The 15,578-nt window shown below is 43.7% G+C and overlaps 1 protein-coding gene across 1 annotated transcript in view; it reads right to left on the minus strand.

Moving 5' to 3' along the window:
- RFT1 (RFT1 homolog) overlaps window positions 1-13,139 on the minus strand; it is a 77,092-nt gene extending 63,953 nt beyond the window's left edge. The window contains exons 1-5 of the mRNA XM_007957938.2: window positions 13,077-13,139; window positions 6,780-6,865; window positions 4,978-5,094; window positions 3,629-3,818; window positions 1,694-1,795 (exon numbers count right to left, since the gene is read on the minus strand). Coding sequence (XP_007956129.1) covers window positions 1,694-1,795; window positions 3,629-3,818; window positions 4,978-5,094; window positions 6,780-6,865; window positions 13,077-13,139 — 558 coding nt within the window. The remainder of the gene's footprint in view (window positions 1-1,693; window positions 1,796-3,628; window positions 3,819-4,977; window positions 5,095-6,779; window positions 6,866-13,076) is intronic.
- Between the last annotated feature and the right edge of the window lie 2,439 nt (window positions 13,140-15,578).

The following is a 15,578-nucleotide window of genomic DNA, read 5'->3' on the forward strand; positions in this document are numbered from 1 at the left end:
TCAAACCCACCAGACACTCCTCGGAAGGAAGGTTGGGCAATCCTACTTCCGTAGTGATACTGCCTCGGAAACCCAAGGAGGGGTCGCTGTGAGTCGGGGCCGACTCGATGGCACATAACAACAACAACAACGACTAATGATGCTCAGCATCTTTTCTTGTGCTTATTGGCCACTGGTATATCTTCTCTGAAGAAATGTTTTTTTTCAAGTTCTTTGCCCATTTGATCATTGGGTTGTCTTTTTGTTATTGGGTTTTAAGAGTTCTTTATATATTCTGCATTGACACTTTTAAGTGACATATGGTACCACGGTTTGAGTAGGAGCAAAAGGTCAGTTTAAGGATGAGCCTGGAGGCATATGGCAAAGGGGAATCCCAGGAGGTGCTGCTCCGAGGTTGTTGCTTCTCTGACCTCACACATGGACAATGACAGAGAATGTACCAGAGAATCTCAGAAATCTTACGACAAGGGTGCAAATAAAATCACTACATAGCCTGGGTGGGAGTGAGGATGATCAGAAAGTCATAATCAAGTGCCTTTCCCAAGAAGGGTTGATCAATAACTAGAAGACTCCACAACCCACCTATCCTATTGGGGAGAGAGCATCAGAAACAATTTCCAATGCTGAGAACTGCAGTTCCAGCTCTTGTAAAATGTGGCAAAAGCAATCACAGATAACTTCTCTAAAACATACGACTGTGTTTGCAAGCTACTTTTAGAAGGCAGTTCTCATTCTTATTTTATTAATTTTTAATCTAGTTCTTCTGTTTCACATAAGTATTTCTATTGTTTGCCTATGACATGGGAAAGAATTGCATATAAATCCCTATAAACCAAAACCAAACCAAACACACGGCCATCAAGTTGATTCCAACTCATAATGACTCTTGTTGGGTTTCCAAGGCTGTAAATCTTTATAGAAGCAGATTGCCTCATCTTTCTTCTTCAGAGCAACTGGTGGGTTCAAATCACCAACCTCATGGTTAGCAGCCAAATGCCTTTAACCACTACATCATCAGACTCCCTGTAAGAATCTTAATTTGTCTCCCTACACATTAATACAAATTATAAACTTCTTTGTACTGTAAGATGTTCTAGTAACTATCTGATCTTAGGTTTCATTCTTTAAAATAGCACTTGTACTATAATTATATTATTATTATTTGACTAGAACTAGAAAATGATGAGATGGAAATGAAGCTAAAATTGAAAATGTACCTGCTATGATTTGATTTATGCCTTCTGAATTCTGTGAGTTTACAGTTTAAGTTTAAAACAGGCTTGGCAAAATTTCCTCCTATTCTGCAAACAATTGATTGAAATTCAGGGAAAATGCCACATGATTCCCACTCCACCCCCTTACTGCCTTTTTTCTCCTCCACAAGTCTGTCAAACAATCAAAGATCAGCTTGATAAGGGCTTGCCCAAAGAGTTCCAAGAGGAGTTTTGATGTTTGACAAAAGAGGCCAAGTGTGTGGTCCTCACCAGGTCCTGTGAACTCCAGGGTATCAGTGTTTAGATTAGGATGGAAGTGACAGCCAGAGAAGCAGGAGTCTCAGGCCAGCCTTCCAGCACTTTCAGCCTTCCCCACATGCATGAAAACTATGACGGTAAATCACGAAGTACGGGAACAAAAAGGAAACACCTGATGGAAAAACAGACTTTATATAAAAAATTGAAGCCATGACTCTCACCTGGGCCAAAGAGAAAATGTACAGCCCCCAGTGAGGCAAGCACAGCACAAGAGAGGCTGTTAGGACACTCTTGAGGATTACTGACAGGCTCTCAGCAATCACCTACAAAGACATAGGGAAGAGTTCACTTTACAAACACTATTAAAAAATAAAAAATACAACAAATATGAAATTAAATTTTAAACAGAAATTTCAGTATACTAGGCTACCTTGGGGATAAAAACCCACTGTCACTGAGTTGATTCTGACTCACAGCAACCCTACAGGGAAGAGCAGAACTGCTCCACATGGTTTTCAAGACTGTAATCTTTATGGAAGCAGATTGCCTCATCTTTTTCCCATGGTGCAGCTCCTGGGTTTGAACCACAAACCTTTTATTTAATAGCCAAATACACCAGAGCTCCTTACCCTGAGGATAAGGGTGGGGCATATGGAAATGTTCTCTTCTTAGGTTGGGTGGTAGGTTAATGAATCTTCTGTATACTATCATACGTTAAGATTTACACGTGTTACTTATATTGTTGTGAATTGAATTGTATCCTTGCAAAATTGTGTTATAAATCCTAACCCCTATACAGGTGGATAAGGACCTCTGATGGTGCAGTGCCTAAGGCATTTGACTGCTAACCAGAAGTTTGGTGGTTCAAACCCACCAGCTGCTCTGCAGAAGGAAGACGCATCAATCTACTAATTTACATCAATTCGTAAAGATTTACTGCCTTGGAAACCCAATGGTCACTATGAGTTGGAACTGACTCAATGACACTGGGTTTGGGTCTTGTTTTTTGTTTATGCATGTGGGTATAATTTCATTTGGGAACAGGATTTTCTTTGTTATGATAATAAGGCTTATTATCAGTGTCAGGTATGTCTTAAGCCAATCATTTTTGAGACATAAAAGGAATAGTTTAGGCATAGACACAAAGGACAAACTAGGGAAGATGGGTGCCACGTGGAGACTGCCAAGGAACTGAGGGACAGAAGCTAAAAAGAGACAAGGACCTTCCTCCAGAGCCAATAGAGAGAGAAAGCCGTACCCTAGAGCTGGTACCTGAATCTAGACTCCCAGCCTCCTAACTGTGAGAAAAGAGCCCCTGGAGGCACAATGGTTGAGCATTCAGCTGCTAGGTTGGTAGTTCAAATCTAACAGCTGCTCCATGGGAGAAAAGACCTGGCAATTTGCTCCTATAAAGATGTCTGTCTGCTTAGGAAACCCTATGAGGCAGTTCTCCTTTGTCCTATAGGGTCACTATGAGATGGAATTGACTCAACAGCATATGACAACTGAGAAAATAAATTTCCTTCTGTTAAAGCCACTCACTTGTGATGTTTCTGTTATAGCAGCACTAGTATAAGACATATTTTCCTTGTAAATATTAAATAATGTATTTTAAAAGGTTATATTAATTTCTTTTAAGTGAAAAGTTATTATTAGTATGCAACTAAACAGGATCTCTACAAAAATCTGAAAAAAGTTTATAGTCTTCCTAAATTTGTATTTCAACTAATTACTTCCTTATTAGCAAGGCTGCTTTTAATTAACAGTATGTTGTTGTTGTTATATGCCGTTAAGCCGGACCCAACTCATAGAGACCCCTCCTCGGGTTTCTGAGGCGGTATCTCTACGGAAGTAGATTGCCCCATCTTCCTTCCAAGCAGTGGCTGCTGGGTTTGAACTGCCAGCTTTCTGGTTAGCAGTCAAGTGCCTTAGGTACTATGCCACCAGAGCTCTCATCATTAACGGTATAGTAGAGGTAAACTTCAGCCTGGCCCAGCCCATCTGACAAATGTAAGTGAACGAACTTAACTGGTCACGTTACCTTTTTCAAATATTTTTTTTAGATGCAAGTCTGCAGAAATCATTTTCTTGTATAAAATTTAAAAACAATTTCCTTATTCTCCACATTCCCCCTCCACAATAGAAAGCACACAGACCTTGAGCTTCACAAACATATGTGCTTGAGCCAAGACCCAGAAGGGCTCTCCCAAAAGTTCCACCACTGCTGCAAGGCCAAACAGCACCACTCCAGTTCCATAGTGGGGGACAACATTAGGATCAGGCACTTCCAGCAACTGTAACCAGACCCAGCCCAGGAACAAAGACCAAAACACACCCAGAGGGACTCTGGAAGAAGGAAAAAAAAAATGTTTTTCATTCTGCTAAATTAAATAATAAATATAAATACACGTGAGAATAATAACATTGAACAGAAAAGAAATATAGCTATAATAAAAATAGCTACCACTTATTAAGGCAATTACTGCGTACTAAGCACTATGATTTACTCTCTTTATCTCACTGACACCTCACAATGATCTTCTGTCATTGTCTTCAATTGACAGATGAGGAAATGGAGGTTGGCAGGCACTGCTAATTAGCCAGGGTCATGAACAGCTCCTCAAAGGCATAAACAGGACTCAAGCCCAATGTGTCCAACTGAAAAGCCTGTATTTCTATCTACTCAGTTATACTGACTCAATAAGCAAAACTCTAGGGAAAAATGCCTGGTGCCTATGTTTAGAATGACTGACAGATAGCATATGTCTGGTCTTGCACCCAAAATAATCAACAGTCCAGTGCACGGTATCCTTTCACACGTACTTCATAAAGCAGTGAAACAGGACTGGGTAGTGACAGTCATTCTTCTAATAAACAAACACCCACCATCCCTTAGAACAGCCATTGCCATGAGGGAACAAGGGCTTATGCAAGGGCAACATTGGGAAGCAACCTCAGCTACCAGCCATCCCATAGGGATCTAAAAGAAGATCCATTATGGTTTTCAGTTGAGGTTTGTGGTCTCCAAGAAAGTTCTAAAAGGCTCAGAACTGAAATCAACCTAACAAAAGTAAAGAAAGATATCAGTGAACCCCCTAAAAGGCTTTCAGAAAATGCTAAGACTAAGTGGTTGTGAAAAGCTCAAAAGATACCATAGGCAGAAAAGCTGAAGAATAAAAAACATGGAACTGGCCAAGCAGGGCCCAGAGTCAGGATGAGGAATAGCAGACGCAACCTCCAAAAAGGTTAAAACAGGGTTAGAAACCTGATTCAGAAACCCCAAGCCTGGAGCCTCTTCTCTGCTCCTGACCATCCAGAGAGAAAACAAGCCAAGAAGCTCCTTCAACAAAAACATTCTCCCCTTCTTGTCCTGGGAATTTTTTTTCCTTTCCCTCCAGAAACCCATTGATAAACTGAATCTGGGGACAACTCAGCTAGTGGCAAGTATTGCTGTTAAACTTACACGTGCCTTTATGAAACTCTCTGCCACTGGAACATAACTCACGTGAGCCACAGGAGGTTGAGGGTCTGGCTCCAGTCTCGCTGGGCGCCCCCACTCAGACATGCTCTGCGGAAGGCCTCTCTGGCCAGGAAGATGGTGGTTGAGTAAAGCAGCATTAGCCTGAAAAGGAAACGCACAAATCAATATTGCCTCTAGCTTTTTCCTTAAAGGAACTTCTGGGATTTTGCCAGCATCAGCAAGAGGAAAAAATCTTGGTTACAATTCACTGTTGGTGTTATGGAGAGCAATGGACTCTTACAGGGCTCTCCACCAGTCGAATTCAGGTGAACAACAAAGTTAGGAACCAAACAAGGGACAACTGAGTGTGTGTGCCTATAGCAAGTGATACCTAGGAAACAAGAGCAGTGGCCCCCAAAAAACCTTCAAGTTTCATAGCTTTAGGCAGAGGTGGCTCTGATGAGGAGAGCAGGACAAAACAATGGCCCCACACATCAGGGGGAGCTTTTGGTCACACTAGTAATGGTGACCCAATGACCCCTGTGAGAGCTGAGTCTACCAAGTGGAGGCTCTGGCCAAGAGAATCTTAGGAGAGGCATTAAGGCTGGCAACCATTCCAGAGGCTGCAACCCAGATAGGCAAGGCTTGTCTGGGTACCTCCTAGGTGGGCAGCAGCTACATGGACCTTCCTGTACCTTAGCAAGGAGTAGCTAAGGTTTCCCTGCCTCAACCCCAGGTAAGAATTGCCCAGGGCTAAGGTCTCTGTGGTTACCCAAGGTCATCCTGCTGCACAGTGCTTCTGTCCAACACTGAGAATAAGGAGATCTTAAGGAGACGAGGGTATGCCAGGTAAGGCTGTCAAAGCAAAGACCAGCACTCCATGAAAGGCTGCATAGTGAGCCAAATTGCTTTAAACTCTGAGTCCCTAGGAGGATTTGAGTCTCTTCTCTCCTGCTTTTAAAACACAATTTCTCAAAATATTGTTCCTGATTCAAAAGTACCTGAGGAGCTTGTCAAAATGCAGACTCCCAGACCTCTCCTCAGCCCTACCTAGTGCAAAGCACCCCATATGATTCCTCTGCCCACCTAAGTTTGAGAACTGCCACTGAGATCAGAACCAACAGTATATGTTTGGTAAGTGAAAATCAGATGTGAAATCTATCTGGAACATACTGTCTTGTTTATCAGGAAATGAAGACACACCTGAGAAGTTTGAGCTATTCCAAGAACCCACCTCATTTCATATACTTTTGTGTCATTTATGAATACAAAATGTGTGTAGGTGTTGTTGAACAGGAAGGAGGAGAGTAGAAGAGACAAGCTGAGTCTAAAGGACAAAGCAAATCAGCTTTCCAGGAGTCACCAAGGAACTAACAACAAAAACTCCAGCTCTCATCCTGGTTCTTGTATCTCAATCACGAAATCACTAAGGAGGGAGGGAAAGTGGCTGCTTCTGCCCTGCAATTATGCAGCACATCCTCACAAACTAGAGAACTGCTGCCTCCTTTGCTGACAGCAGGATAAGAACACAGGATTATACCTGAGACAGGGTTTGCAATGAATTCCTCCCACTCATCTCCTGAGTTCTAAGAGCAGGCAAACTGGAACAGCTGGCAGAGAAATGTGTAGTTGGAGGCTGCTAATGGAAAACACACTATGGGTCCATTAAAAGCAGTATCATCCAGTCATCTCCCCACCCCAGCAGGCTCCTCCTCAGCCCACTGTTGAAACACTCCATTCTGGTAAAAGTGCGTGCTTCTAAAACCCGAGGGTGACAGGTGCAGAGTTTGAAGAAAACCTGACTAGGGCTATAAGCTGTGGACAGGGCCAGGATATACCCTTCTTACCTTACATTCACTACGCCAACAATTTCCTTGGACAAGAAACGAAGAATAAATGCATTCAAGACAAAGGTGATCAATCGAAACAACACCTACAGAAGAACAACAAGAATGTATAAGTTCTGCTGAAACGTTGACTTTGTTGAGATGAGAGCAATGTGGTTGCTTTCCCTAACGTGATATAATGGCTATGGTGGCTCTTTCTAAAACACTCAGCCTGCCTGCATTTCTTCTGAAATTTCATTCCTTGGAGCCTCCCAGGACTCCTGTACAGTGGTTAAAGAATCCAAGAAGGCACTTGGAAGTCTGAAATCTACTGATGAGAAGAGGGAGGCCCTGAAAGAGCCAGTGAATTTCTTCAGGTGCAAAGGCAGGTATTCCAGAAGACAGAAAGAAAATTAATTTCAGTTAGTGCTTCACATTACCCCTTCCTTTAGCTGAAAACCTTTATCCTGTTTAGTAACAGCACACACTTAGCAAGTGGGAGCCTGCAGAGTATAGCGGATTCACTAGGAATCATGGGGTCTAATTCCCCTTTCTTCTCTGCCTGGTAATATTCAGGGATTACAATAATGAGATGTAATGTCTTTGAACTTTGGTTTTCTCACTTAGAATGCAGAAAAAAGCTGTGCTTATTTATTTATTTGCCAATTTCCTGAGAGGAGCTGAAATACCTTTTAAATGATAAGTGCAATAATAAGATTAATAAAATATGAACGAAAAAGGGGAGTCTATCTATTGCCATTTGCAGGGCACATACCTCGAGTCTTTAAAAACCTGTAAATTCAAGAAAATCATTGGAGCAAAGAATTGTTCCCATGAGACCTAGACAATAACAGGGTTGCAATTAGTTGGGCTGCTAAATGGGGCTGCTGGCTGTGTGCGAGCCTCACTCACTAAGGGACTCTCCCCTGTGCATCCCAGCAGCACCACAGGTGTAATTCAAGCACCCACCGGAGGAAATGACAAATCACTCCATGTCAAGCAGTCTTGGGGTTACTGTGAATAGCTACAATCTGGAAAATTCAAAGTATGCCAAGGAGCCACTATAGTCCAAGAAGGGAGGGAGCATAGCACTATCTCTGAAGTATCACCTGGTGGTAAAGTCTCCAAAGCTAAAATATCAGTCTTACCCTTTTTAGAGCCAAGGTGACTTTTTGAGAGTCCCATGAAAACTCTCTAGCCTCTCCTTAGAAACATGCACTCATATTCACGTATCACACCAAATTCTGGACTCAATTTAGAGTCAATTCATAGAGCCCTTAGTGAAAAAACCAGTCAGTTGAGAGTCTTGACTCACCCTTTAGCTGTAATTCATTACATCATCTTTAATATTTGTAAATCTCAATTTCCTCCTCTAGCAAATGAGGCTACTTATCTCCCAGGGTCAGTAACAAGGATCAAATGAGACTGCAGAGCTGAAAGCATCTTTTTTTAAAATACATACAAATGAAAGGCATTCATAGTTTTACCGTGGCTCAGTTAACCCTTTCACAACTGAATTATTTTCTGCTTTAAATTTTTTGCTGATACCTTGTGCTTTCAGTAATGAAAGGCTGCTGAAAACAAGGGGAAAACATTTTTTAAAATTTAATATGGATTTTTATATAATTATGTACAAAACATATGTCCCAAGTGGACTCTGGTAGTAGATTGGTAAGGTGAGGCTTGTTTCTTCAGATTCACATAGTTATACAGGTCGCCACCAGGCAGTAGCACATACTGCAACTGGGATAAGAGCATCCCAAGAAACCTGTGGTTGAAAATATTAGTGAGCAATATATATCCCATGGTTCACAGAAGGGTTAAGACAGAGAATAAGCTCTGAAACTATTGCAGAATAAAATGTAATTGCAAAGCTACCTCAAGGGTCTGTATTGTAATTTCAACAGCATGTGGAGCTGAGGTTGGAATAACTTCTCAGAGACAACCAAACACATTGAGAGAAAGAATCACTGGACCTGTGGACTTGAGACATAGTCTCAGGAGTCATCATGCTCAATTGGCACAACATAGTACATAAAAATCTTGTTCTACAACCTACTTTGGTGAGTAGTGACTGGGGTCTTAAAAGCTTTTGAGCAGCCATCTGAGATGCAACTATTGGCCTCCTCTGGTCTGAAGCAAAGAAGAGTGAAGAAAATCAGAGTCATCTGGAAACAATTAGTCCTAAGATAAGTTGGACCACAAGGCCTCAGCCTTCATGACCCTGAGACCAGAAGAACTAGATGGTGTCCGGCTACCAGTGCCAACCATTCATAAAGTGATCAGAACTGGAGATCCTGGATACAGTGGGGGCGGGAAATGCAGAACAAAATTCAAAAACACAAAAATGACCAGAATTACTTGTTGGATAGAGACTGGTGGAACCCCTGAGACTACAGCTCTGGGTTACCTTTCAGGCCTAGAGATAGATTCACTTCTGTGGATTGCTCTCAGCCCAATAGTAGAAAGACCTACATGCAGAACACCGACCCCAAGGCAATGCACCCACCTACTCTAGGGAGATGGATCCCTTAGAGAAATCAGCCATGAGACACCAGACAGGTAGCACTCACATAGAGGGAAAACTGGACAGACAGGAATGCATAGATAAGGAGGGCACAGGGAGGGAAAAGCAACAAGGAGGGGAGGGGAGGAGAGTTTTTTATGGTTGGGGATGGTAATCAGGCTGTGAAATCAAATGTGAACGAACTGTTGAATGTAAAACAAATTTGCTTTGTAAATTTGCACCCAAAGCACAATGAAAAGAAAAAAAAAAAAGGCATGCGGAGCTGAATAAAAGCACACAAGAAACCTAAAGATTATGGTTAATATTGTCTTAGAAACAATGTTCTAGACTATATCCATATCTCCTAATTGGTTTGAATAAAGGTTTGAGCTAATTCAACTCTGAGGTCACTCATGCTACCTAGTATTTGTTCCACACAGAGGAACTTATAAGCAACACAATCTTCATTTATGTTTGTAAAGGACTTTAGCTTTGAAAAAATGCTCTTTCACATCTGTTGATTATTTATCTTGCAGATAGGCCACCTGATTTGTAGTCTAATATGCTTTCTCCAAAAATACAAACTCACTGCTATTGAGTCAATTCCAACTCATAGTAACCCCCACTGGGTTTCCAAGGCTGTAAATGTTTACAGAAGCAGACTGCAGACTGCTCCATTGTCCTTCCATGGAGCAGCTGGTGGGTTCGAACCACCAACCTTTGGTTAGCAGCCAAATGGCTTAACCACTATACCATGGGGAAAAAAAAAAAAAAAAAAAACCACTGCCATTGAGTCAATTCCAACTCATAGTAACCCCCACTGGGTTTCTGAGGCAGTAAATCTTTACAGAAGTAGATTGCCCCCTTCTCCTACCACAGAGTGGCTGGTGGGTTTGAACTGCCAACCTTCTGGTTAGCAGTCAAACGCCTCAGGCACTGCATCACCAGAGCTCCTTAATGTGCTATTACAGCTTATTTTCCTTTCATGAAACCAATCTGAGTAGCAAGGTATCATCAAATGTTGAACATCAACATCATGGATAAAGCACTGAACTCAATTACTTGATATGAAATAGAAGGAAAAAAAAAAAAACTAGGTAAACTTAGGGTTATATGTAAATATACATTATGAGAAGAAAGGATAACATTACTAAGTACTCTTAATTAAGCACTTCTACCACCTGCCTGTCACTTGGTTGTACGTAGCGGCTTGTACTTTGTGATGCTGGAAGCTATGCCATCAGTATTTCACTCATGGTGGACAGGTTTCGGCAGAGCTTCCAGTCTAAGGCAGACTGGAACAAAGACCTGGTAGTCTACTTCCAAAAATTGTTGTTGTTGTTATGTGCCATTGAGTCGGACCCGACTCATAGCGACCCCTTGGGTTTCCGAGGCAGTATCACGAAGTAGATTGCCCCATCTTCCTTCCGAGGAGTGGCTGGCTGGTGGGTTTGAACTGCCAGCCTTCTGGATACCAGTCAAGTGCCTTAGCCACTACACTACCAGAGCTCCTTTCCAAAAATTAGTCAATGAAAACCTTATGAATCACAACAGAATGTTATCTGACTTGCTTTCTTTGGACATGTCATAAGGGATCAATTAGTAGAGGAGGACTTCACGTTTGGTGAAGTAGGAGAGCAACAAGAGCATGGGAGACCATCAATGAGGTGGACTGGCATAAATTTAATATGATGGACTCAAATACCCTGGCAATTGAGGATGACACAGGACCAGGCAACATTTCATTCTGATGTACATAAGGTTGCCATGAGTCTTGCGTGAGTTGGAGTCGACCTGATGGCAGCTAACAACAGTTAAGCAATTACAAATCCTAGGTACTCTTCTACATGCTTTACATGGATTATCTTATTTCATCCCTACACTGACTACTGAAAAAATCATTATTACCCAAATAAAAACAGCTAATATTTTCAAACCCACCAGCCACTCCTCGGAAGGAAGGTTGAGCAATCCTACTTCCGTAGTGATACTGCCTCGGAAACCCAAGGAGGGGTCGCTATGAGTCGGGCTTGACTCAACGGCACATAACAACAACAACAACAATATTTATTAAGTCCCTGGGTAGTACAAATGGTTAAGCACTCAAATATTAGCAGAAAGGCTGGTAGTTTGAGCCTACGCAGAGGTGCCTTGGAAGACCGACCTGGCTACCTGCTTCCAATAGGTCATAGCCTTGAAAACTCTATAGAGCACGGTTCTACTCTGCACACATGGGGTCACCATGAGTTGGAATCGACTAGATGGCAACTAGCAACAACATTTTGTAAGTACTTACAATGTGCCAAAAGACCTCTGGTGGTGCCATGGCTAAGGCATCCAGCTCCTAACCAAAATGTCAGCAGTTCAAACCCACCAGCCGCTCTTTGGGAGAAAGATGAGGCAGTTGGCTTCTGTAAAGATTTATAGCTTTGGAAATCCTATGGGGTTGCTATGAGTTGGAATCAACTAGATGGCAGTGGGTTTGGTTTTTTGTAATGTGCAAGGAAGAAGTCTAAGCAACACAATGACTAAGCACTTGGCTGCTAACCAAAAGGTCAGTGGTTTGAACCCACCAGTGGCTTCACAGGAGAAAAGATCTGTCAATCTGGTTTCCTAAAGATTATAGCCTAGGTAACCCTATGCGGTAGTTCTACTCTGTCATGAAGGGTCACTGAGTCCACTTGACAGCACAGAACAACATGATTTCATCTACTCTTCCTAATGACCGATAGGTTGAACTACAGGTCTCATTTAAGATGAGGAAACTAGCACCGAGAGAAGTGATTTTCCAAAGGGCAGGCATTTAGCAAGTGATAAGACTCAACCTTTACCCCAAATCTGCCTAGTTCTTTCTCCTAACTTCCATCTGAAACACTGTCTTTATAAGATAAGGGGGAGGGAGGATTCAGGACTTATGGTAAAGAAGGTTTCAAAGGGTGAGGAGACCGGAGGAGGCCAGCTGGGAGGCTTTCTGGCTGCCCATCACTTCTGCGCCAGAGTTCTGACACGAAGTAAGTGGACCCAGCTTCATCGTGGGACACAGAGAAATAGAGCCCCTTGATTTAGAATGACCAACTCTTTGAGTTTTTAGATACCATTTGGACCAAATATCATAAATCATATCCTCTGATAGATGAAGAAAATTAAGGTCGGGGGGGTGTGACTTGTCCAGGTCACGCTGCCAGAAGGAAGATGCAGCTAGCCACTTTAACAGTATTAAATGCATTTATCTGAATTATATCAATCAATCCTCACAACAACTTTATGAACTAGGTACTCTTATTATACTCATTTTACCCATCAGGAAATGGGGCTAGCAGGTGAAGTTGCTTGTCCTGGGTCACAAATGCAGCAAATGCATGGTAAAACTAGGATTCCTACCCAGGCCTGCCTGAGCCCAGGTCGTTGAACTCAGTAGAGTCAGAAAGTTTGAGGATGGTGTTTTGTGGGGCACGGCTGGAACATGGAGGAAATTAATCTTTTGTCTTAAAAACAGTAGATTCTGGGACACAAAATGCTCCCCTGACACCTGATCTAACTCTCTCCTAGTGCCTTATGGGAAAGATAATGCTCAGAAAGTGGCTTGTTTGCAGTCTCCCAGCCAAGCCTGTGAACACAGATTCCCAACTCCGCGGCCCAGATACTCCCTCACCGCTGCCACCACCTCCTGTCAACCCTTTCGCAGCGGGGTCCAGGTCAGGCTGGGGTTTAGCCCAGCGCGGGCTGTCAAAAGCCCCGGGGCCACCTTTCCCCCGAATTCATCTGCAGAACAGACTAAGGGACAGGTTGGGGGCCAGCCAGGTAGGAAATACCTGCATGAGGAGACCGGAGGAGGCCAGCCGGGCCGCTTGGCCCAGCACCTCCTGGCTGCCCATCACTTCGGCGCCAGAGTTCTGACACCAAGTAACTGGACCCAGATTCGTCGCGGAAAGATGGCGTCACGTAGTGACACGCTCGCTCATTGGTGGCCTTGAGACGTCGGGGGCGGGACGTGATAACGCTGACTCTTTAAATGGGCCGCGTTCAGGCACGTCAGTGCACCTGTGCTGTAGTCTCTGCTGCCCTTTCCTATGTCTTGTGCACTTTCTGGGCATGTCCGCCCCTGTCCCAAATAAGTAACTGTGACTAGTTCTAAGAGATGCTGTTAAAGTAAGAAGAGCCCCTCTTCTCAGGCTCTCAGCCCACCAACACTGAAGCACTAACTTTCCTTGCCTCATCTGTCAAAAGGTGAATAAATACTTAGTGGCCTTGATAGTAATATTTTTGCTATTAGGCCTCTTACAAAACTGCAGCTACAGCTCCCTGACTTAAGCTCCACCTAATTTATCCCCAGGAGCTCTGGTAGCATAGTGCCTAAGGAACTTGACTGCTAACCAGGAGGCTTGCGGTTCAAACCCACCAGCCACTCCTCGGAAGGAAGGTTGGGCGATCCTACTTCCGTAGTGATAACTGCCTCGGAAACCCAAGGAGGGGTCGCTAGGAGTCGGGGCCGACTCGATGGCAAATAACAACAACAACAACAATTTATCCCCATTTTACAGAGGACAAACTGAGGCCCAGGAGTTGAAAGTCACATTTTCATATGTGTAGTCTCTCTGGTAGAAGGATGTCATGCTTGGTAGGGTGGAGGGTTGAAGAAAGAGGGGGAGGCCTTCAATGAGATGGATTGACATGGTGGCTGCGACGATGGGCTCAAGTATAGCAGGGATTGTGGAGCTGGCGTGGGATCAGGCAATGTTTCCTTCTGCTGTGCATGGGGTCACTATGAGTCGGAAATGACTCAATGGCACCTAACAACAACAACAGTCTCTCTGGTGGCGTAGTGCCTAAGGCATCTGACTGCTAACCAGGAGGCTGGTGGTTCAAATCCACCAGCCACTCCCCGGAAGGAAGGTTGGGCAATCTACTTCTGTAGTGATATCACCTCGAAACCCAAGGAAGGGTTGCTATGAGTCAGACCTGACTTGACGGCAGTGGGTTTGTTTTTTGGTTAGTCTCATGTAATCTGTCCTAAAGCACTGTGAATTGGACCCTGTTCTCAGAGATGAAAGAAGCCCTGATGGAGCTGTGGTTAAGCACTTGACTGCTAACAAAAAGCTCAGTGGTTTGAACCTGCCAGCCACTCTGCAGGAGGAAGATGTGGTAATCTGCTTCCATAAAGATTTACAGTCTTGGAAACCCTCTTGGCAGTTCTCCTCTGTCCTAAAGGGTTGCTATGAGTGAGTAGGGTCAGAGTGATTTGTACAAATCTACCCAGCTCTGGTAGCATAGTGGCTAAGGCACTTGACTGCTAACCAGAAGGCTGGCAGTTCAAACCCACCAGCCACTCCTTGGAAGGAAGATGGGGCAATCTACTTCCGTAGTGATACTGACTCGGAAACCCAAGGAGGGGTCGCTATGAGTCGGGTCCAACTCGACGGCACATAACAACAACACCCAGCTAGAGTGGATCCCAGGCACCTGATCCTAAGCTTGTGCTGTATCCTGCATACTACCAGTTGCGAGCATAGAGTAAAAGAATGCACTGAAAGTCCTTTATAAGATGAAAAGCATCCAGTGTTTGTAATCAGCTATTTTTCTGTGTGCACACTATTATCTAGTGTGCAGGCAGTGAAACCCAATCTTTCCCAATCTTTTTTAGAATTTCCATCATTTGCCCTCTGGTAGCATAGTGCCTAAGGCACTTGACTGCTAACCAGAAGGCTGGAGGTTCAAACCCAGCAGCCACTCCTCGGAAGGAAGTTTGGGCAATCCTACTTCCGTAGTGATACTGCCTCGGAAACCCAAGGAGGGGTCGCTATGAGTCGGGGCCGACTCGACGGCAAATAACAACAACAACAACAACAACATCATTTGCCCTCAGCCTACCTTCTCAACCACCTTTCCTAACACACTCAAGGCTCTAGCTATTTGGGGCCATTACCATTTCCTAAACGAGCCCCGTCCTACTGGTCTTAGCTCCTATAGCCATCTCTGCCCAATATGTCTACCCTGACAGCAGCCCCCCCAGCCTCCCAACTGTTGTGACTTTTCTGAGTATCCCACAGTCAGTACCTATCACTAAAGCACTTTGTACACTGTTATAGCTTTCAGAAGAGTCTGCTTTGCAGTGAAGGCACTAGAACATGTGTCTCTATCTAAGCAGCATCTGAGCTCCAAAAAGGCAGGAGCACAGCCTACCTAGCTTGTCTCTCACAGCACTGGCAGAGAACATTCCTAGGACTCTGGTTAATGTCTCCTGCCCCATCAGTGCTACTACTGCTTCAGGAAATGGACTGTGGGCTCAAGGCCTGTGCACCCAAACTTGAAAAATA

The sequence above is a fragment of the Orycteropus afer genome, unplaced genomic scaffold, assembly GCF_000298275.1.
Source record: "Orycteropus afer afer isolate SDZICR_OR568_19922 unplaced genomic scaffold, OryAfe1.0 scaffold00824, whole genome shotgun sequence".
In the NCBI taxonomy this organism is placed as follows: domain Eukaryota; kingdom Metazoa; phylum Chordata; class Mammalia; order Tubulidentata; family Orycteropodidae; genus Orycteropus; species Orycteropus afer.